General features: G+C 44.1%; 1 protein-coding gene across 4 annotated transcripts in view; it reads right to left on the reverse strand.

Moving 5' to 3' along the window:
• Positions 1-23944, reverse strand: part of INSR (insulin receptor) — a 205119-nt gene extending 181175 nt beyond the window's left edge. For 3 of the 4 annotated variants that reach the window (XM_066278459.1, XM_066278458.1, XM_066278457.1), the window contains exons 1-2: positions 23376-23944; positions 2506-3057 (exon numbers count right to left, since the gene is read on the reverse strand). In XM_066278459.1, coding sequence (XP_066134556.1) covers positions 2506-3057; positions 23376-23475 — 652 coding nt within the window. In that variant the 5' untranslated portion in view covers positions 23476-23944. The remainder of the gene's footprint in view (positions 1-2505; positions 3058-23375) is intronic. The other variant, XM_066278460.1, reaches the window with a different exon arrangement.
• Between the last annotated feature and the right edge of the window lie 566 nt (positions 23945-24510).

The raw sequence follows: 24510 nt of genomic DNA on the forward strand, positions 1-24510 counted from the left end.
CGGTGGTTTCCTACCATCCAACATCTGTGCAGTGGAAAGGCTCCACCCAGGGGCTCCGACAGAGTCTTCACTGACAATACCACTGATTCCACTCAGGACTCACCCTGTACTCCTGGTAGCTTTGGGCTCAGGTAACAAGACCCTCCCATCCCCTACCCTATAGCCCTTAAGCTTCCACTCATTTTCTTCTACCTCAATCTCATGTTCACTGATATTTCTCAGGGAATTTCACAGTTTAGGAATGAGTCAATAAGACAACAAATAAGTAATAAATGTGTGTGTGTGTGAGTCAAACTTCCCTCCTCAAATATAAAAACATTATAAAACTACAGTGATTAGAAAAGTTAACGGCTTTATTGCAAGGAAAGACAGATGTATTTACGAATACCCAGAACCAGACCCCAAATAACAGTGAAGGGTTAGATTTCTGCCATAAACTTATTAGTTTAGGTAAAATGGACACCCCTTCAAATCATGCACACAAACAGATCCCAAATGTTCAGGGTGAATTGTTTAATGATAATAACTGAAATAGAAAAATTAGAAAAAAACATTTATTTTATTGACAGAAAGGGATTCTCTCTAAGTAACGTGAGAGGCATATGAAAATCCAGCTCTGAACTCAATAAACACTTTAAGCTTCTCTGACAACTGACATCTAGAGCATTTGAATAAAAATACGTAAAAACAGGCCCTGGCCGGTTGGCTCAGCGGTAGAGCGTCGGCCTAGCGTGCGGAGGACCCGGGTTCGATTCCCGGCCAGGACACATAGGAGAAGCGCCCATTTGCTTCTCCACCCCTCCGCTGCGCCTTCCTCTCTGTCTCTCTATTCCCCTCCCGCAGCCGAGGCTCCATTGGAGCAAAGATGGCCCGGGCACTGGGGATGGCTCTGTGGCCTCTGCCCCAGGCGCTAGAGTGGCTCTGGTCGCAACATGGCGACACCCAGGAGGGTCGCAACATGGCGACGCCCAGGATGGGCAGAGCATCGCCCCCTGGTGGGCAGAGCGTCGCCCCATGGTGGGCGTGCCGGGTGGATCCCGGTCGGGCGCATGCGGGAGTCTGTCTGACTGTCTCTCCCTGTTTCTAGCTTCAGAAAAATGCAAAAAAAAAAAAAAAAAAAAAAACCACACAATTGGTAAAGGGTTAATAGCCTGCATCTATGAAAACCACATACAGATTAACATTTCAAAAACCACTAAGGTCCTAAAACATAAGTGGACAAACGATATGAACAGGAAGAGCGAGTCCAAAGGACAAACATGTTTTAAAAGGTTAAATCCTGATAGCATCAAAGAAATGCAAATAGAACAGTCACAACACATCAGCTCCTCCCTCCAATGAATTATGAAACATTTTTCAAACAACACTCAAAGCTGGCCAAGGTACCTCCTCTCAGCCATGCTATGAGGAGCACCCGCTGGTACAACATTTCCGGAGAGCCATTTGGCAATTGGGATCAAGAACCTTTGACCCAGAAATTTCACTTCTGGAACAAAAGCAAGGCTTAAAGAAACAAGTGTTCAATAAAGCTTTGACCCCAGAATGTTCATCCCCTATCTTGTGAAAACTGGAAAGCATCTAAATACCAAAAAATCAGGAAAAGTGAAGTTAAGATTCAATAGAACCACTAGAAGGAAGTACCCTAGTAATTGTGGATAAGGATTGCTGTTTTGCTTTTTTTTCATTGTGCATTTCTTTTTTTTTCTTTTTTTTTTTTTTTTTTTTTTGTATTTCTCCAAAGCTGGAAACGGGGAGAGACAGTCAGACAGACTCCCACATGCGCCCGACCGGGATCCACCCGGCACGCCCACCAGGGGTGAGCTCTGCCCACCAGGGGGCGATGCTCTGCCCCTGGGGGGGGTCGCTCTGCTGTGACCAGAGCCACTCCAGCGCCTGGGGCCATCCCCAGCGCCCCGGCCATCTTTGCTCCAATGGAGCCTCGGCTGCGGGAGGGGAAGAGAGAGACAGAGAGGAAGGAGGGGGTGGGGGGTGGGGAAGCAAATGGGCGCTTCTCCTATGTGCCCTGGCTGGGAATCGAACCTGGGTCCCCCGCACGCCAGGCCGACGCTCTACCGCTGAGCCAACCGGCCAGGGCTGTGCATTTCTTTTTCTAAATGTCTATCACAAACAATGTTGCTTATCAGATGAGAAGTAACTTTGATTTTTGTACAACCAAGTCTATACTCATCCACACCTTCCCCTCTCTCAAGCAAGAGGAATATTCAACTGTCAGGCACAGGAGTTGGAAAATCTCGCCCACCGCTTGGTTTTGTAAGTAAAGTATCCACACACAGCTAAGTACACTCCTTTATGTGTTGCCTGTGACTGCTTTCCCTCTTCCACAGCAATGCTGAGTAGAGACCATAGAGCCTGCAAAGTCTAAAGTATTTAATATCTGAGCCTTTGCAGAAAAGGTGTGCCACCTCCCAGTCTAGAGAATGCCTCCAGTTTCTCTAATGAACAAGACATGAAAAACAGCCTAGAACCCAGCACACCCTGGCGTACCTTTCTGGCAGTGGTTGTGAGTCCAACACCGCTCGACAAACTGCCCATTGATGACAGTGGCAGGGCAGTTCGTTTTGCCCTTTGCAGTGCCTGGACAGATGTCTCCACACTCTTCATTGTCGTCTTTGTTCATCAGGATGTAATTATCCTCCACTGAATCCAGGATGCGCGACCAGTCAATGGTAGCCAAGTAGCAGAGCTCATTGTTCTTCTCGATGCGAACAGACCCCCGGGTGATGTTCATCAGGTTGTAGAGGCCAAGTTCCTTCAGGTGAACCATCTCAAAAATAACCAGTGCGTAGTTGAAGAAGAGACGGGAGCCCCGGATGACCGTGAGGTTGGGGAACAGGTCCTTTAGGCTCTCTAGCCCATAGACCCGGAACAGCAGCAAGTAATCAGTGATCATGATGAGTTTGGGGAAACTGAGGTCTCGGAAATCCTCAGGCCTTGTTTTGAACATCAACAGTATCTGCAAATGTCCTTCGATGACCGAGCAGTTTGCCAGCTCATGCAGCCTTGTGAGGTTGTTCCGAATATCCATGCCAGGACACACTAGAAGTAAAAATATACAGAAAGCATGACAGGTGAGCCAACACGCAATGGATGGATTATAAGAATTAGTGGCAGCACCAGCTTTATGGGCATCTGATCTGAGTCCCAAACTTGCTCAGTAGGGTCCTGCCCTTGGCTTACTCCTCTTTCATCTATCTTCAAATCCTTATTTATGCAATAAGCCCCATGTTTTCATTCTGCCCTGAGCCTACAATTCTATTGCCAGCCCTGATTACTGGCTTTTCCTGTAGTGTCTTTGTCTACATAATTACTAGCAAAACGCAAAGAAAATAACTCCTGTGGCAGTACTTGTTAGAAGCCTAACATCAGCACATGGAATATGATGTAATGGAGACACAGGGATGACAGGGGATTGATTAAGGTGGCAGGTGCAGAAGGGAAAAGAGGAGCCATCTCCACTGAGTCAGAGGTGAAAATACTCAGGAAGTGAATTTATAGAGATCAAGGTGTCCATAAGGAGAGCTGAATCTGCCTGTCAGTTTTCCCACCTGAACTTGCCTTCTTTCCAGGCAGGCAGCCAAGGCCTCGTCATCTTTTACCTGGGAGTGGCAAGGGCTTCCCAGCAAACCTGGTCTCTCCTTCACAAATACCCAGTGTGCCCACTCTCCTGTAGGTGGTCCCTCCCAGGCTCTGACACCCTCCAAGGCTATCCATGACCTTGCACGTTCCTCCCTCAGCCTTCAAGTTTTCATCCCTCTCTACCCTGCGCCACACTAAACAACCTGCCCACCACTCTTACACAACTCCAAGGCTCTGGCGCCATCCTGCTCCCCCACCGTCCCCCACTGCTGGAACAAGACCTGTGAGTAAAATGATAATGCAGGCAGGCCCGCAAGCAGTGCCTGGTATAGAGTAGATGCTTATTAATGTCAGCTATTTTGTTATTGTTTATTTCTCCCAAACATTATCAGTCTAGACTCTGTGCTTTCATTCCCCTAAACCAAGCATGGGCAGACATTTTTTATAAAGGCTCAGAAAATAAATATTTTCAGTTTTGCAGTCAGTCTGCATTGAGATTACTCCATTCTGCCATTATAGTGTGAAAGCAATCAGAGACAATATGTAAATGAGTGAAATGGGCTGTGTTCCAATAAAACTTTGTTTACAAAAACAGACAGCAGGCCAGAGTTTGCCCTCGGGTTAGTTTGGCCACTCTTGCCCTAGTCCAATGTTGTCCAACAATTTTCTGTGGTAATGGAAATGTCCTGTATCTGCACTATCCAGTCTGGAAGCCACCAGCCATTTGTGGCTCCCAAGCACTTGAAATGTGGCTAATAAGACAGATGAATTAATTATTTAATTTTACTTCAACTAATTTAAATGCAAATAAACACATGAGTCTAGGGCTACTGCATTGGACAGGGGAGCCCTAGCCCTGCTGGCTATCAAAGTCCTTTATACCTTAACTCCCTGTTTCTCAATCCAGCCAATCATCCTTCAAGATCCAGTTCAAATGCTACCTTCTCCAGGCAGCCTTCTCTGATTTCCTTTCCTCCACATATCTGTTTGAATCTTTCTCCTCTTCATGTGCCCTTTATACCTGAGTTAACATTCACCAGAATCAAACTCTTTAGAGAGCTTCTCCTTGCCAAGCCCCTCCCCACACACACAGCCTTCAGCACCTGGACTATCCAGCTCGGCACACAACCCTACTTACTGTACTCCAGGATACTAACCCTTCCTCTACTATCTTACAGGCAAACAGACTGTTCTAAAGAACGGTGGAAAGTCCTCCATAAAACGCCCCTAAGAATGACTGGCAAAAGAAGCACAAATAAGAAAGGAAATGGCCTAGCCAAAAGCTGGGGAAAACAAAGCAGCAATGTTCCTGGGTCATATTACAAACAGATTAGGCTAAATCACAAGAAAACACAAGCCCACGTCCTCCTTCCCTCACTAGCAAGTTGGGAGGCAACTTGGAGAGGACAAGGACACAAGTTCCAGACCCACACACACACACCACCCAAGCCTGATCTAAAGCTTCTTGTTACAGTCACATCAATAGCACCCACACACAGAGATCTCAGAGGTACTGAGCCATTGACACTTCTCAACCAGCCCCTTGTCCACCCACAGATGGGAAAATTGAACCTCTGTGAGACAAAGCCAATAACTTAAGTGTACACAGCCCACCACTGACAGGCATGGCTGCCAGATCTGGCAGAGAAGCAATGAGTACTTTCTTAGGATAAGTACAGTCCATGCAATGATTGGGCTATACTTATCCTACAAAAATTATTCATTATTTATCTGAAATTCAAATTTAACAGAATCAAAATCAGATATGCATATACATTCAAAAATTAACCAGCTACTAGACATCAGGGAAATGCAAATCCAAACCACAATGAGATACCACTTCACCTCCAGTAAGATAACTAAAATAAAAAAGTTGGACAATAATAAAGGTTGACAAGAATGTAGAGAAATTGAAACCCTCATATATTACTAGTGGGAATGAAAACTGGTGTGACTGCTATGGAAAACAGTGTGCCAGTTGCTCAAAAGGTTAAGCATTTAAGCCCTGGCTGAGTGGCTCAGTGCATAAAGTGCTGTTCCAGCACACAGAGGCCATGGGTTGGATCCCCGGTCAGGGTACATGTGAGAAGCAATCAATGAGTGCACAACTGAATGGAACAACTAAGAGGAACAACAAGTTGATGCTTCTCTCCCCTCCCCATTTCTCTCTTTCTGTCTCTCTCTCTTTCAAATCAATGAAAAAAAAACTTTTAAAAACAGGTGAAGCAATTAGTTACCATATGAACCAGCAATTCCACTCCTAGGCATATGCCCAAAATAAATGAAAACATCCACACAGAAACTTGTATACAAATGCCTGTAGTAATATTATTTATAATAGCCAAAAAGTGGAAGCAACCCAAATATCTATGAACTGGTAAATGAATAAACAAAATGTAGTCCATCCATACAGTGTAAGATTATTCAGCCACAACAAGGAATGAAGCAGGCACTCACTTTAACAATGGATGAACCCTGGAAACATGATGCTCAGTGAAAGAATCCACTCACAAAAGACCACAATGGACATATAAATGAAATGCCCAGAATAGGCAATCCACAGAGACAGAAACAGATTGGTGGTTTCAAGGTGACTGGGGAATGACAGCTAGAAGATGAGATTTCTTTTGGAAGAGATGAAAATGTTCTAAAATTTACTGTATTGATGGTTGCACAACTCTATGAATATACTTAGAACCACTGAATTGTAAACTTTATTTTTTTTTTAATATTTTTATTAAGTGAGAGGAATGGAGGCAGAGAGACAGATTGCCACATGGGCCCCAACCGGGATCCACCGGGCAAGACCCTTCCAGGCAATGTTCAGCCCTTCGGGGACCACTGCTCCATTGCTCAGCAACTGCACTATTTTAGCATCTGAGGTGAGGCCATGGAGGCATCCTCAGTGCCCGGAGCCAACTCGCTCAAACAGTTTGAGCCATGGCTGTGGGAGAGGAAGAGAGAGAGAGAAAGAGAGAGATGGAGAAAAGGAAAGAGGAAGGTGTGTTGAAGCAGATGGTCGCTTCTCCTGTGTGCCCTCACTGGGAATCAAACCCCAGACTTCCACATGCCACACCAACACTCTACCACTGAGCCAACCAGCCAAGGTAAACTTTAAATGGCTGTAAATTTTAAATGGTTGAATTGCATATTATTAAACTATAGTTCAATAAAGTTGATATAAAAATGATTAAATGGGACCTAGAAATAACAAAACTGAAAACTGGAGGCAGACAACACCAAGCCTAGACTCAACCAACTCTACAAACAAAACATCAACAATGAGAAGACAAAAAAGTGCAATCCAAATGAAACCACAAGAGAATCCTTCAGGAGATGAACTGAGTGATATGGAAATAATCAAACTTCCAGAAGCGGAGTTCAAAATAATGATTGTAAGGATGCTTAGGGATCTTGGAACAACCATGGATGGTCATTATGAACACCTAAATAAAGAAATAACAAGTATAAAAAAGAATCAGTCGGAGATGACAAATACAATATCAGAAATGAAGACCACAATGAAAGGAATTAAAAACAGGATAGATAGAGCTGAGGATCAAATAAGTGAGTTGGAGGACAACGGGAATGAAGGCATGAAAACAGAGAAGAAAAAAGAAAAGAGACTCAAAAAGTCTGAGGAAACTCTTAGAGAGCTCTGTGACAACATGAAGAGAAATAACATCCGCATCATAGGGGTTCCTAAAGAAGACGAGAAAGAACAAGGGATAGAGACTTTGGTCAATCCTATCATAGCTGAAAACTTCCTATATTAATGCAGGAGAAACTCTCACAAGTTCAAGAAGCACAGAGGACTGCATTAAAGAGAAACCCAAAGAAACCTACACCAAGACACACCATAATTAAAATACCAAAGCTAAGTGATAAAGACAAAATATTAAAAGCTGCTAGAGAAAAAAAAAAGCTATCACCTACAAAGGAGCTCCCATAAGGATGACATCCGACTTCTCAACAGAAACACTTGAGGCCAGAAGGGAATGGCAAGAAATATTCAAAGTAATGCAGAACAAGAACCTACAACCAAGACTACTTTATCCAGCAAGGCTATCATTTAAAATTGAAAGAGAAATAAAAAGCTTCCCAGACAAAAAATAACTCAAGGAATTCATTACAACCAAAACAATGCTGCAGAAAATGTTAAGGGGCCTGTTGTAAACAGATCAAAGTAGGAAAAGAATATAGCAAAAAAGGAATACAGCTTTAAAGAATAAAATGGCAATAAACAAGTACATATCAATAATAATCATAAATGTTAATGGATTAAATGATCCAATCAAAAGACATAGGGTAGCTGTGTGGATAAGAAAACAGGACCTGTACATATGCTGTCTACAAGAGACACACCTTAGAACAAAAGATACACATAGATTGAAGGTAAAAGGATGGAAAAAAACATTTTATGCAAATTGAAATGAAAAAAAAGCTTGGGTAGCAATTCTTATATCAGACAAATTGGGCTTTAAAACAAAGGATATAGTAAGAGATAAAGAAGGCCACTACATAATGATAAAGGGAGCAATCCAACAGGAAGATATAACTATTATAAATATCTACGCACCTAATATAGGAGCACCTAAATATATAAAGCAGACTTTGATGGATTTAAAGGGCGAGATCAACAGCAATACTATAGTAGTAGGAGATTTCAATACCCCACTAACATCACTAGATAGATCCTCAAGAAAGAAAATTAACAAAGAAACGGAGACTTATTGGACACACTAGATCAACTTGATTTAATAGATATCTTCAGAACCTATCACCCTAAAGCAGCAGAATATACATTCTTTTCAAGTGCCCATGGTACATTCTCTAGGATAGACCACATGTTAGGGCACAAAAGTGGTCTCAACAAATTTAAGAAGATTGAAATCATATCAAGCACTTTCTTTGATCACAACAGCATGAAACTAGAAATGAACCACAACAGAAAAGCTCAAAAATTCTCAAACACATAGAAACTAAACAGCAGGTTGTTAAATAATGAATGGATTAAGAATGAGATCAAAGAAGAAATTTAAAAATTCCTAGAAACGAATGACAATGAGCATACAACAACTCAAAATTTATGGGACACAGCAAAAGCAGTACTGAGAAGGAAGTTCCTAGCACTACAGGCATACTTTAAGAAGCTAGAAAAAGCTCAAATAAACAATTTAACCATGCATCTAAAAGCCCAAATGTAGTAGGAGGAAGGAAATAATAAAGATCAGAGCAGAAATAAATGACATGGAGGCTAAAGAAACAATACAGAGGATCAATGAAACTAGGAGCTGGTTCTTTGAAAAGGTAAACAAGATTGATGAACCTTTAACTAAACTCACCAAGAAAAAAGAGAGAGGACTCAAATAAATAAAATTAGAAACGAGAGTGGAGAAATAACAACTGACACAACAGAAATACAAAATATTGTAAGAAAATACTATGAAGAACTGTATGCCAAAAAACTAGATAACCTATATGAAATGGACAAATTCCTTGAAACATACAATCTTCCAAAAATCAATCTGGAAGAATCAGAAAACCTAAACAGACCAATTACAACAAATGAGATCGAAACAGTTATCAAAAAACTCCCAAAAAAGAAAAGTCCGGGGCCTGATGGCTTCACAACTGAATTCTACCAACTATTCAAAGAAGAACTAACTCCTATCCTTCTCAAACTATTTCAAAAAATTCAAGAGGAAAGAGACTTCCAAACTCCTTTTATGAGGCGAACATATTTCTGATTTCAAAACCATGCAAAAACAACACAAAGAAAGAAAATTATAGGCCAATATCTCTGATGAATATAGATGCTAAAATCCTCAAGAAAATATTAGGAAACCGAATCCAACAATATATGGGAAAAAATCATACACCATGATCAAGTGGGATTTATTCTGGGGAGGCAAGGCTGGTACAATATTCGTAAATCAATCAATGTGATTCATCACATAAACAAAAAGAAGGAGAAAAACCATATGATAATTTCAATAGATGCAGAAAAAGCATTTGATAAAATCCAGCACCCATTCATGATCAAAACTCTCAGCAAAGTGGGAATACAGGGAACATACCTCAACATGAGAAAAGCCATTTATGAGAAACCCACAGCCAACATCATACTCAATGGGCAAAAATTAAAAGCAATACCCTTAAGACCAGGAACAAGGCAGGGGTGCCCCCTTTCACCACTCTTATTTAACATAGTCCTGGAAGTCCTAGCCACAGCAATCAGACAAGAAGAAGAAATAAAAGGCATTCAAGTTGGAAAAGAAGAAGTAAAACTATCATTGTTCGCAGATGATATGATATTGTATATAGAAAACCCTAAAGTCTCAGTCAAAAAACTACTGGACCTGATACATGAATTCAGCAAAGTGGCAGGATATAAAATCAATATTCAGAAATCAGAGGCATTTTTATACACTAACAATGAACAGTCAGAAAGAGAAATTAAGGAAACAATCCCCTTCACTATTACAACCAAAAAAATAAGGTACCTAGGAGTAAACTTAACCAAGGAGACTAAAGACTTGTACTCGGAAAATTACAATGCATTGATAAAAGAAATCAAGGAAGATACAAATAAGTGGAAGCATATACCATGCTAATGGTTAGGAAGAATAAACATTAAAATGTCTATATTACCCAAAGCAATCTATAAATTCAATGCAATACCAATTAAAATACCAATGACATACTTCAAAGATATAGATCACATATTCCAAAAATTTATATGGAACCAAAAAAGAACACAAATAGCCTCAGCAATCTTGAAAAAGAAGAATAAAGTGGGAGGTATCACACTTCCTGATATCAAGTTATACTACAAGGCCATTGTACTCAAAACAGCCTGGTACTGGCATAAGAACAGGCATATAGATCAATGGAACAGAACAGAGAACCCAGAAATAAACCCACAGCTCTATGGACAACTGATATTTGACAAAGGAGGTAAGGAAATACAATGGACTAAAGACAGCCTCTTTAACAAATGGTGTTGGGAAAACTGGACAGCTACCTGCAAAAAAATGAAACTAGATCACCAGCTTACACCACTCACAAAATTAAACTCAAAATGGATAAAAGACTTAAATGTAGGCCGTGAAACCATTAGCATTTTAGAAGAAAACATAGGCAGTAAGCTCTCTGACATCTCTCGCAGCAATATATTTGCTGATTTATCTCCATGGGCAAGTGAAATAAAAGAATAAACAAATGGGACTATATCAAACTAAAAAGCTTTTGCACAGTTAAAGACAATAAGAACAGAATAAAAAGTCAAACTACACAATGGGAGAATATATTTGACAATACATCTGATAAGGGGTTAATAACCAAAATTTATAAAGAACTTGTAAATCTCAACACCAGGAAGACAAACAATCCAATCAAAAATGGGATAAAGAAATGAATAGACACTTCTCCAACGAGGACATACAGATGGCCAATAGGCAGATGAAAAAATGCTCAACATCACTAATCATTAGAGAAATGCAAATTAAAACCACAATGAGATATCACCTCACACCAGACAGAATGCCGCTCATCAACAAAACAACACAGAATAAGTGCTGGTTAGGATATGGAGAAAAGGGAACCCTCCTGCACTGCTGGTGGGAATGCAGACTTGTGCAGCCACTGTGGAAAACAGTATGGAGATTCCTCAAAAAACTGAAAATCGAACTGCCTTTTGACCCAGCTATCCCACTCTTAGGAATATACCCCAAGAACACCATAGAACGGCTCCAAAAGGAGAAATGCACCCCCATGTTTGTGGCAGCATTGTTCACAATAGCGAAGATCTGGAAACAGCCCAAGTGTCCGTCAGAGGACGAGTGGATTAAAAAGCTTTGGTACATATATACTATGGAATACTACTCAGCCATAAGAAATGATGACATCAGATCATTTACAATAACATGGATGGACCTTGATAACATTATACGGAGTGAAATAAATAAATCAGAGAAAACTAAGAACTATATGAATCCATACATAGAAGGGACATAAAAATGAGACTCAGAGACATGAACAAGAATGTGATGGCGACAGGGGTGGGAGAGTGGGGGGAGGGGGGGTGGGGGGAGAAAGGAGAGAGGGGGTGGGAGAGGAGAGGGGCACAAAGAAAACCAGATAGAAGGTGACAGAAGACAATTTGACTTTGGGGGAGGGGTATACAGCACAATCAAATGTCAAAATAATCTGGAGATGTTTTCTCTCAACATATGTACTCTGATTTATCAATGTCACTGCATTAAATTTAATTTAAAAAGAAATAAATAAAAATGATTAAATGACTATAATATAAGGGACAATAAAAAATTGCTTTTTAATATTTCCAATGATTCTAAATCAACTCATTAAAGCTTATATGTGTCCCTATTAGTTTAAGACAATAGACAAATTTATTGTTGGGACAGAAATTATCCAGAAGATGTCAGAAATATCCCAGAAATAGATGTAGGGCCTTTGCTGGCTTTTAATGCCTCTGGTCAGAAACCAAGAATGTTTCAAGTTCTTAATAAATGGCACCTGTCTAATCCCCACTCTACACACAGGTAGGAAAGGACAATGAGAAGCAGGAGGGGGAAGGGACCCTGGTGATGGCTAATATTTTCTGAGCACCTTCTATGTAAAGTACTTTAATCATGCTATGAAGCACATGATCTCTCATTGAATTCTATAAATCATCTCCAAAGGAAGTTCCTTTTTCACACAGACTCACACAAGCTGTTCTGAAGTGGCACCTTTAGGATCGCAATCCTGCAATTAAATGCGAAGTCTGTGCTGTAACTGCTCTTACAGGCTTACCATGTTTGTTTATTTTTTTCAAAAATATGCCTAATGAAGAAGTAAGTAACTTGGACTTAAGGAAACAATGGAACAGTTGTCATGCAGTGCATAACTGGAGAAAGCTCAAAAAAAACATTTTCTTCGTTCACTCCTTCAGCAAATATCTGCTGATGACCCGTTCTGTGCCAATCACTATTCCAGGTACTAGAAGATGCTGCCCTGAATCTCACAGGCTAGGAGTCGCTATTAACTATCCAAATCAACTCAAAATAAAACTGAGAGTGATACCATCGAGGAAAGCTCCATGTGCTAGAAGAGATCATAAAAATGAGCTATTCATCTCAGTCTGGGAAAATCAAGGAGGGCTTCCCAGAGGAGGTGACACAGGACTGAAACCTAAACAAACAGTACATTAAGAATTATTCAGGCCTGACCTGTGGTGGCGCAGTGGGATAAAGCGTCGACCTGGAACACTGAGGTCGCCGGTTCGAAACCTTGGGCTTGCCTGGTCAAGGCACATATGGGAGTTGATGCTTCCTGCTCCTCCCCCTTCTCTCTCTCTCTGTCTCTCTCTCTCACTCCTCTCTCTCTAAAAAATCAATAAATAAAAAAAAATTAAAAAAAATATTAAAAAAAAGAAAGAATTATTCAGTTCTGCCCACTTTATTGGAAGGTGAAGGGCAATGGCAGATCATAGGTCATCGCTCTGGATGACCAGGTTGTGTAGGATCTAGAGCAGCACTATCAAATGTAGAAATGTAACGTGAGCTTCAAATGGCATTTTATTTATTTATTTACTTACTTATTTTTGTATTTTTCTGAAGTGAGAAGCCGGAAGGCAGAGAGACAGACTCCCACATGCACCTGAACAGGATCCACCCTGCAAGCCCACTAGAGGGCAATGCTCTGCCCATCTGGGGCCACTGCTCTGTGTAACAGGAGCCATTCTAGCACCTGAGGCGGAGGCCATGGAGCCATCCTCAGCGCCTGGGCCAACTTTGCTACAATGGAGCCCAGGCTGCGGGAGGGGAAGAGAGAGAGATAGAAAAGAGAGGAGGAAGGGTGGAGAAACAGATGGGCACTTCTCTTGTGTGCCCTGGCCGGGAACCAAACCCAGGACTTCTACACACCGGGCTGATGCTCTACTGCTGCAAATGGCATTTTTAAATTTCTCAAAAAGGTAAAAAAACAAACAAACATGAAATTCAATATATTTTATTTACTCCAGCCTATCCAAAAACTTCACTTCAACATGTAAGCAATACTAAAAAATTTTAATGAGATACTCTACAGAATTTTTTTCACACTGTGCCTCTGAAATGCCATTGTATTTTACAAATGCATCATGTTTCAATTCAGATGCTAAATTTTTATCATAAATACTTGATCTGTATAGGTAAATTTCATAAAGTGAATCATTGAAAATGTAGGTTCATGTCCCCAAGTTGTTTCAAACATACAAGAGTTTTCCAATAAGAGAATCAAGTATTGATTTTTTAAAATTTAAATAAACTAAAGTTAAATAAAATAAAAATTCAGCCACACTGGCCATAATTTCAAGAGCCCTAGTGTGGACAGCGGTACCATACTGGACAGTACAGAGCCAGAACAGTATCTCATCAACAGAGTCTGCTCTGCTGGACTGTGCTGGTCTATATTTCCACCCTGGCCAAAGAAATCTGAGAACTTTCCAGAAAAGAAGACTGACATAACAGCTGTCTTGGAAACTGTCCCCTTTCCCATTTTTCTCTCCACCATGAAAGCAGGCAGAGTAGGTAGAAGGTTTTGAAATCCAATATGATGCCAAGAATTCTTTTTTTTTTAAGTGAGAGGCGGGGAGATAAGACAAACTCCCGCATGCACCCTCAACCAAGATCCATCTGGCAACCCCATCTGGGACCAGTGCTCGAATCAACCAAGCTATTTTTAGTGCCTGAGGCTGACATGTGACCAACTGAGCCATCCTCAGTGCCCAGGGCACGGCTCAAACCAATCAAGCCACTGGCTGTGGGAGGGGAGGAGGGAGAGAAGAGGCAAAGGAAGAGGCAGAGAAACAGGTGGTCGCTTCTCCTATGTGCCCTGAGAATCGAACCCAGGATGTTCGACTGCCCCACTGGCACTATCCACTGAGCCAAGCAGCGAGGGCCATGATGCTAAGAATTTTACACTTTCTTTCAATTGTGAATGTACTCATTTCTTAGAATCAGCATCCTTAAAATGCTCCCCAGTGACCTACTCTGGAGTCACATGCTCCTCTCTTAACACTGCTCCCTCCAAAGTTCAGGGGTTCAGGGGTTGGCCCACCACCCATACCAATTTGGGGGCATAATAGATACCCCAAGAGAGAACCTGGCTTCCCATCCACGCATTGGCACCTGCCAGATGTGTGATCTGGGTCACATCCTCAATTGCTGTATGCCTCAGTTTCCTCACCTGTAAACAATGACAATGGCTATGAGGGGTAAAAGAGAAGTGAGGTCTGGCCACATACATGAGTTTGTTCTCCCCTCCGAGCTACATGGAACCAACTCCCAGATTTATTACCTTTAGAAATTAAATACATTGCATTGTCAGATACCCTTAAGATTCTCTGCCTGCCCATAAGACTGGCTCTTAGAATTGACTTCTACAAACAGTTCAGGGAGCTAGTCAGCCACGTGAAAATCTCTCCTTTATTCATTCAACAAATGTTTGCTGGGCACCATGCTAGGCACGAGGACTGTCAAGATAGAGAAGGTAGAAGCCTTGCAGCCACTAAAGATGCCTGTTCTGTAAATCTACTGCAGGCGGACATGCAACATGAGCCTTGTGCTGGGTCATTCACCCAGCATGGTCCATATGGCCTAAGACTGAAACAACAAAGCTGTCCATCAAAAAGGGACTGGTTAAATCGATTTTGATCCATCTACATGATACAGCGAGGTTCTCACAGTGGGGTCCCTGGACCAGCAGCATTAGCATCATCTGACAACCTGTTAGACGTGCAAATTCTCTGGCCTCACTCCAGACTTCCTAGATCAGAAACTATGGGGGTGTGGGGCCCAGGGATCTGCATTTCACCACATCGGTGCTCCAGGTGATCCTAAAGCATGCTCCAGTCTGAGAACCAATGACAGAATGCAGGGGTCAGCAAACTTTTCCTATAAAGGGCCAAATAGCAAAATTTTTTGGTTTTGTAAACAATACAGTCTCAGTCACTACTGAACTCTGTCTTTGTAGGGCTAAAACCATGACAATATGTGGCATGGTTGTGCTCCAATTAAACTTTATTTAGAGACATGAGATTCCTATTTCACGTAATGTACATGTGTCATAAAATCATAATCAAAGTTTTTGTTCAACCACTTAAAAATGAAAACACCATTCTCAGCTCAGGGGCTGTACAAGAGCAGGTGGTGTGCCACCTCCAGCCCACAGGCTGTACTTGCCACCCTGTGAGGGAATGGAACACGACACAGCTGTAAAGAAAGACCAAGGAAGCTCCTTATGGGTAATGCAAGAAAATCTCATCTTAATAATAAAGAACAAGATCATCAGTCTGTGTGATATGCTATTACATATGTGGAAATACAGATACATGCCAGCTTATGTATGCAAACACTAGTCTCCAGAAGGCTAACATGTACCAGAAAAGATAACTGCAACTGGCTGCCTCTGGGGAGAGGAAATGAATTGTCAGGGGACCAGTAGGGTCCTGGAACACACCTCCAATGGGCAGCCCAGTGTTTATGGGGACCCAGAGAGGTATGCCCAGTCTGTGCTGGAAGGGAATAAGAAGGGGTGGATGATGCAGCCAGGGAGGAATGGAAGAAGACTTCTCACCAGCTTCTGTGAGAAAGCAGCAGGAGGCTGTGGACAAAAAGGGGGAAGGAGGATTGTTGGGGGACAGAAGACTCAAGCAAAAATGCAGAGACATACAGAACAGGAAACACCAGGAACTACAGCCACGTGCTTCGGGAAGTGAGACTCCATCCAGCTGCGGCCAGATTCAGAAGCCAGGGGAAGGGACCTTGCTGGAAGCTAGGGAAGGACCCCAGGAGATAGGAAAATCGTGCTGGCAGTAGAGTGGAGAAGGAATAGAATGGGCATGCTGGAACCACCACTACCTACAGCGTGGCCTAGGTGCTCTACCTCGGGGTGGGTACAAGAAGAGGAGCAAGACCATGGAGAGGCTGAGGCACTAGACTCAACAGGACTTGATCCCAGCAGGTGGAGGAGAGGAAGGAGAAATAAGTGAGGTCATTAATGAACCTGGAGAAGAGAGGCTGAGGAACCTTGGGGTGGCGAGGACAACAGGCTCAGTTTGGGGGCATGCTGAGTGTGTGAGGGCTTTGGGGTGCTAGGGGATGTGGGATGTTGGGAAGGTATGGGTCTGGAGCATGGAGAAAGGGGTGAGTGAGTGCTGGTGGAAGCAGTGACAACATATGACATAACCAGGAAGAGACAGAGCAACAGAGAGGAGAAAACGATGAGTGGGGCGTTGGGAGCACAATATTTAGGGATAGGGAAATAAAGAAGGAATTCAAGACCTGCCATCACCCTGACACCAACACCTCCTATATCTGAAAACTCTGGAAAACCTAGGGGCACCTAAGCTATCCCTCCACTCAGTACCATAGTTTTATAACCCTGACCCATACACACCATGTTACAGGGTCATAGGGGTGCCCGAGCTGTCTCGGGATCCACCTCCTCCTTTGCCCATGAGGATGCAGTGTGCCAGAGGAGACAGGAGAGAAAGCCAGGAGAAGTGAGCAGCAGGTGACTTCAAGACAAAGCACCTGGGTGTAACAAGAAAGGAACATCTCGGAATCTCAGAACACATCCTCAGGAGGACATGTCTTTGAAAAGAGATCAGCAATAAGGAATCCTGGAAAGGTCCTCAGAAAACAGTGTGGCCCTACTCTTTATCCCTTTGTGTCCAACCACTACCTTCTCCCACACTGTTAAAGAATGCCATCTTTTTTTTAATGTATTATTTATTTATTTATTCATTTTAGAGAGGAGAGGGAGAGACAGAGAGAGGAGAGACAGAGAGAGAGAAGGGGGAGAGGAGCTGGAAGCATCAACTCCCATATGTGCCTTGACCAGGCAAGCCCAGGGTTTCGAACCGGCGACCTCAGCATTTCCAGGTTGACGCTTTATCCACTGCGCCACAGGTCAGGCAAGAATGCCATCTTTTGGAAAGTACCGATGCTTACCACATTCCCGCAAAGGCATTGAAGAGTAGCGAGCATATCCTGGGAACACAAAACACAGATGACTTTAGAGCATGAGGTAATACCACACCCTTAGGAAAATGGAAGAAAAACCCAGATTTGACATTTAATTTTAATCCTCACAAGCTTGCCTTTAGCTCCAACTGGAACTCATACCCTGTAAGCATTTGGCAACACAGAACAGGAAAACTTGCTCTGTTGGAAATAAAATACGTTTCCAATACTCTGAAAGCCACTGAGGCACCACCCCCAATAACAAAGACCAGGTCTAGGGAACACAGGAAGGCCCTCCTTGAAACACCTGTTTCATACACATTATTGGCTCAGCACTAAGCACTGTATGTACCTCATCTGAGCAAGGCTTAACCAACACATGCATTTCTTCATGCGGCACAGTTTTCAGGACTACAACACTAGAGAGCAAGCACTTCAATCCTGTGCATGGAGGCCAATTTATACAACAAAGTCACCAAAAAAAAAAAAAAAAAGAAAGCACAAATATGCGGAAAACATAGCAGTCAATATATCACTAACAGGGCACTTGTTTTAATTCTTAAGGATTGTATACACCACACGAGGAGGGCTGAAATAAGAAGGCCAGCACTGCCACGGTTGATCTCAGCTGGAACTATCAAGTCAAATTTGTCACTGCTCCACCTGTGTCTGGGAGTAGACCACAGTGGTGCTCTGAATACTGATCACAGAGTTACAAATAAATTCTAACAAATAGGTGAACTCACAAATACGGAATCTAGGCATAATGAGGATCTTCTGAGTACTTAAATAAATTAATCAACTTTAAGAATATTAATCCAATTATAAGATAGTTTTAAAGTCTGGAAAGAACAAGGTATGCACAGATCAGTGTTGCCAGGGGTGAAGGGCAAGGTATGGGGGCTGTGTAATAAGAAAACGGTGGCCCAAGGGAGAGTGGGCAGTGATGGAGAGATTGTTGTGTATCCCGATTGTGAGGATAGCCACACAACTGTATGCATCGGTTAAAATTTAAAACTGCACCAAAAAAAGAAAGAGTCAGAGAGAGAGAGAGAGAAAGTCAATTTTACTGTGTGGTTTAAAAAAATTTAAAAGATACATGTAAAATTAATAACTTATTTTTTCCTCTCTATACTTTTTAATTTTTTTACACTGAAAATGTTTTACTTATTATCATTCTAATTTTAGAAAACAAAATACAATCCAGCTGCAAAATATAAAGCAAACCACCCCTGACTTACGTTTTTTATTTTTTATTTTTAGAAGGGGCAGGAAACATCCACCTGCCACTCCATCCATTTATGCATTCATTGGTTGACTCTTATGCATGCCCTGACCAGGGGATGGAAACTGCAACCTTAGAGTATCTGGACAATGCTCCAACCAGCTGAACTACTGGACAGGGCCCCTGACTTACTCTTCATAGAAATGAACACAAGGGTCTTGAGAGAAAATCTCATAGCAGATAACACTTTCTGTTGGGCCCTACAGACAGAGCCAATGACACAGAATCTCCTTCAATGCCAAGCTGACTTGAAATAAATACATCTTAAGATCACACCCACACAACTAATAAGGGAACATCCCTGTTATTTTCTCACCATCAGAATCCATATATTCAGCACAATATATTCATAAATTTCTTTAATAGGGCTTGCTCTGTAAAGAAAGAAACACAGCATCCCTGGGCATGTCATTTACCTTGATTCATTCAAGTTGTACCAGGGACTACAGTCGTCATGATCCTCTAGGGTGAGCAAACTTTCTCTGCAAAGGGCCAAAGAGTAAGCATTTTTGCAGGCCAGGCAATCACAATATCTTCTGTGTTGGAGAACAAAAGCAGCCAAAGGTGAGGCATAAATGAATGAGTGTGGCTGCTTCCAATATTTAAAAAACAGGCATGGGTGGCAGGATTTGGCCCTATGGTTTCAGTTTGCTGGCTCCTATTCTAGATGAAAGAGTTTGACTATATACACATAAAAAAAAGTGCACTCAGAGAGGGTCAGGGTAGGGAGTGGCCCACAACAAAGAGAGTGCTAACATCTCAGCCCAAGAAGGGAACAGAAGAGGGGAAGAGACAGGACCAGGAAAAGCCAATCACAGGTGAAAACTTGCCAGGAGTCTGTGCCTTCCAGGAGGGAGTGGGCAGTGGCAAACACAGAGAGGTCAACTGGGGTGAGGCTGCAGGAAACAAAATTGGGAGGTGGGGAATTATCATCTCTAGAGCCATCAGCAAAGCAATGAAGACACAAGCCAGATGCCACAGGCAAAACAGTGGGTGAAAGGTTATACGGTGATTGTGGTAAAGAATGGGGGTGGGGTGGCATGAGGTGAGGTGGGGTGCGGTGGGGAGCAAGGCTAGAGGTGGGTGGTGGGTAATGGGGTTCTGGGGAAAGAGTAGGGCTCCTGGGCAGATGGAGATCCCTGAACAAACAGGAGAGAGAACAGGGACCCTGATGGGTGAGTGCACTAAGTGAGAAAAAAAAATTATCTCCCCAAATGCAGTGGCTCTCAATTGGAGACAATGTCTGGAGACACTTTTGGTTGTCATGACTTAGAGAGGGGAGGTGCTACTAGCATCTAGTGGGTAGCGACAAAGGATGCTGTTCAACATCTTACAACACACAAGACAGCTCCCATAGCCAAGTGTCAAAATCACTGAGATTGAGAGTATGTGCTTTAATCAAATAAGAATGGAAGTCAGTGATCGAGTGGGTAAGGCAGGGACTCCAGGGGACTCCAGTGACCTCTGTGAATGAGTTGGGCAAGGACAAGGGGCAGGTCCCCATAAGAGAAGTAAAGGTTAGAAATAACTCCAGGGAGGTAACCGAACAAGTAGACTTTCTGCTCCTAGGGTCCTGGAGTGCTCAAGAGAAGACACAACAAAAACATCTCATTCTGCCTTGAAAAATTAGTGGGATCTGGAAGCAGGTGTTTTCTACCTCAACAGCTGACTCATTGGACCCCCTAAAGCTCTATAAGTTTTTATTTTAATTCATCCCACATTACCTCATCCTCTGACTTTGCAATGCCCACAGGTAGTCTAAGGCCAGAGCCAGCCAACCCAGAGAGAAATGGAGGGAGAAGCCATTGACCAGTTCAGCGAAGCAACAGGGACGCCATGGAAGATGAAGGGTAACAACTCTGAGAAAGAGTCCCTCATTTCTTAAAAGATCACAACGATTTTCCTCCACCCTCACCCTGGTCAGAATACCTTATTGGCTGACATTAGAGATTAATGATCTGTAAAGTTTCTCCCCCTCCCCAAACATTCGAGGGGCACCCTATCTTCTTCATTTGGTATGATTTTGTTAACCATTACCACAGGGCTGGAGTACAGAGGCCCAGACCCAAAAGAACTGCTTGGTAAGACCAGTGCTCTGACGCCACACAAGCTGCGGTTCTAATCCCAGCTCTGCTGCCTGCTGACTCTGTAAACTAGTCAATTTCCTCACCTTTCAGAAAATGGATAATTAACCGTACCTCATAGGGTAGTGGTGAGGATTAGCTGAGGTTATATATGCAAAGCACATAGAACAGCACCCACTTCGTATTTGCTACTATTGTTAGTTCAGTATTGTCTGGAAAATAAATGGAATACTAATGAGAGTATAAGAATAGGCGCTGAATCAAGAAAAACTACACTGGGCCCAGGCCAGTTGGCTCAGTGGTAGTGTCCGCCCGGCGTGTGGAAGTCTCCGGTTCAATTCCCAGTCAGGGCACACAGGAGAAATGCCCATCTGCTTCTCCACCCTTCCCCCTCTCCTGTCTCTCTGTCTCTCTCTTCCCCTCCCACAGCCAAGGCTCCACTAGAGCAAAGCTGGCCTGGGTGCTGAGGATGGCTCCATGGCCTCTGCCTCAGGCACTAGAATGGCTCTGGTTGCAAAGGAGCAATGCACCTTAGTGGGCATGCCAGGTGGACCCCAGGCCGGCTCATGCAAGAATCTGTCTCTCTGCCTCCCTGCTTCTCACTTCAGAAAAATACCAAAAAAAAAAAAAAAAAAAAAAAAAAAAAAAAAAAGAAAGAAAGAAAGAAAGAAAGAAAGAAAAAGAAAAGAAAAGAAAAACTACACTGCTCACAAAAACTAGGGGATATTTTATCATTTCATATTCATTTTGAAATATCCCTTAATTTTTGTGAGCAGTATATTTACCAAACACCTACCAGGTGCCAAGCACTCTTATAGGCTCTGGAAATGCAGCAGCGAAAAAAAGAAACATAAACCTCTGCCCTTGTGAAAATTATAAACACATAAAGAAGTGATAATGCCATCTATGGACCCCTGGAAGCCCACCACAAATCCACAATTACCAGAGCTGCAAGGAACAGAGGAGCAGGGAACCACACATATGTACACATGCACGCGCGCACAGACATACACAAAGCCTGGGGTATGTCCAATAATGCGTCTTGGATTTTCTTAACAAGAACCCGAACTAACTGCCACCCTTCACTAAGTGCTTATTATACAGCAGACAGGGGTTTCCAGGCATTGTTTAATTGGCAGAGGTGCTCACAGCAAGTCCAGTCTGTTGATTCCAGAGCCTGTGTATGCACTCTTACATTCCTCATTCACCATCGGGTAACTCGAGGACTTCCATCCCTTCCCTCCCCAACTCCTTCCTCATCATGACTGATTTCTTTCATGGACAAACCTGAAGGAATCTAACAGATGTTTTTAAAGCAATGGGCCTCAGACACCCTGGTGAAACACCCCAGCTATATCCTCTTAAACGATTCTTCTGTCATTGTTCCACAACCAGAGAGTCCTGCTATCAAGCACCAAGGATATGCTAGGGTTGTGGTTTTTGCCTCAGTCTGCTGCCAGCACAGGAATGCCCACTATGGAGGCGGTATGAGAGGTCCACCCAAGGTTGGAGACCTCCTGGGGCTGACAGGTAATGCCCTCTTCATGAAGAGCAGAGTTGTAGGAAGCAGGTTATCAGAGACATTAGACACTAAGCAGCACACACAGAGGTTCAAGTCCTCCCTCTGGTACTGACTTTGGGGCAAGTGAGTTATGTCTGCTCCCTGAGCCTGTCTACCCTTCTATGAAATGGGTAAACAATGGTATCTGCCTCCAGGGGCCATAATGAGAATCCAGAGATAAGATGAACCAGCGCAGTGGCATTCAGAGAGAACACTAATTATAATCAGCAAGACAACAACCGCCACTGCTTCTGCTTCTACAACTGTGCTGTTGCCACAGCACTAAATTTGCCTCTGGACATCTGGAAACAGGCCAAAAGTGTAAACATGGACCTGAATCCCAGGTGGCCAAAGGCCTAGATTTCAAGAAGAGAAAGGTTACAATTTCCCACCCCAGGCTGCGCCCCAAAGGACCCCCCAGTCCGTCACCCTCGACTCTGGTTGCAAAGTGTGTGTGCCACGGGCACTGGGTTAACAGAGGCTGGCCAGATCCAGGAATCCCACTTCTCAAAGGTGACCCAAAGAGGACCGAGTTGGGCTTTGAAGGTCCAGGTACGGGTCGGAAGCGTGCTCGAGAGAGGCCCCCGCGGCCGGGCTGGCACTGGGGAAAGGTTCCTCCAGTCTGGAGCCGGCACAAGGGGCGCGAAGCCGCGAGCCCACGTGGGCAAAGGCCAAGGTCAGCGTCTTCCCGCCCCCCACGGGGCCAAAGCTAAGATCCCATCCACCCTCCCCCACCAAGGAGGACTCTGAGTCCCCATACCGGGGCTCCATTTTGGCAAGGGTCGCCTCCCCACCACGCTGCTCCCTTCCTACTCCCGAACCCCCAGACTCACCCTCTCCGGGGTAGAGGTAGCCCGCGGCGCCCACCAGCAGCGCGGCCACCGTTACCAGCAGCAGCGTGGCCGCAGCCCCCTGCCTGCCCCTGGTGCCCATGGCTGCGGGAGTACGGGATCCCAGCAGATCAGAGCGCACGGCGCCAGACCGCCGGGGTCATGCTCCGGGGTGACCGCCTGGGAGGCGCCCTGTGTTCTCCTCTTCCCCACCGGCAGCCCACAGGTCACAGACCCCACTGGGCAGGAGCCTTGATTTAGCCCCCGAAGGGGCTCGAGGCCTCAGCCACTACAAATCCAGTGGCGCGGCCCGGGCCCGTCTCGTGATCTCAGGGCCTGATCCCCGCGCTGTGCCCTGGACCTCTCGGCCGGCCCCGAGAGCTTGGAGCCACGGTCTGCGGACGCCCGGACAAACGGACACGCAGGCAGAAGGACTGATGGACGAGCGGGCACCTAGGCGGGCGAGTGGCAGTCAGACAGTGGGAGCAAAGAGCTGCTGGGCCGGTAAACAACGCAGCGTCAGCTGGGCCCAGTGCAGGCGGCGAGAAAAAGCGGCGCGGATCCAAACTCGGAAGGGACTTGGCGCCAGAGGAGAGGCCTATGAAGGGTGGAGAGAGGCTGGGCAAAGAGAGGTGCCGCCCTCCCCCTTCCGCCCGCCTCGCTCTCCTGGGTCTCTCACTGGAAGCCCAGGGTGCACCCTCGCCCAGGGGGCGCACCAGATCCCTGCCCGCCTGAGCGCCAGGTCTCAGAGCTTGGTGGTGCCTCAAATGCCCTAACCAGAGAGAGATTCCATGTTTAACATTTTGCTTTATTGTTCCTTGTAGCCTCGGGGCATTCATTTTCATTTTTAAAATATATTGCATTAAAATATTATTTATCTTGGTTACTTGAGTTTTTGATACTCCCTTAAATGTTCTCCTAGCCAAGCTAACGAGTCTGGTCCTAGAGCCCCCTGCCCCACCCTAAAGGGCATTCCGCGTGTGCCCTTAGCTCAACGCCTGGGCCCTAGGAACAGCCGCGTGTACATATGTCCTTGCGCTCAATGTGCTCCTGGCCCCGGCCCCTCCAGGCAGCCTGTGGTCCAAGTTGGAGAAATGACTGTTAGGAGAATGTGCAAACTAGTCTCTAGACATCTTAG

Source organism: Saccopteryx bilineata, chromosome 4, assembly GCF_036850765.1.
Source record: "Saccopteryx bilineata isolate mSacBil1 chromosome 4, mSacBil1_pri_phased_curated, whole genome shotgun sequence".
NCBI classification, from domain to species: domain Eukaryota; kingdom Metazoa; phylum Chordata; class Mammalia; order Chiroptera; family Emballonuridae; genus Saccopteryx; species Saccopteryx bilineata.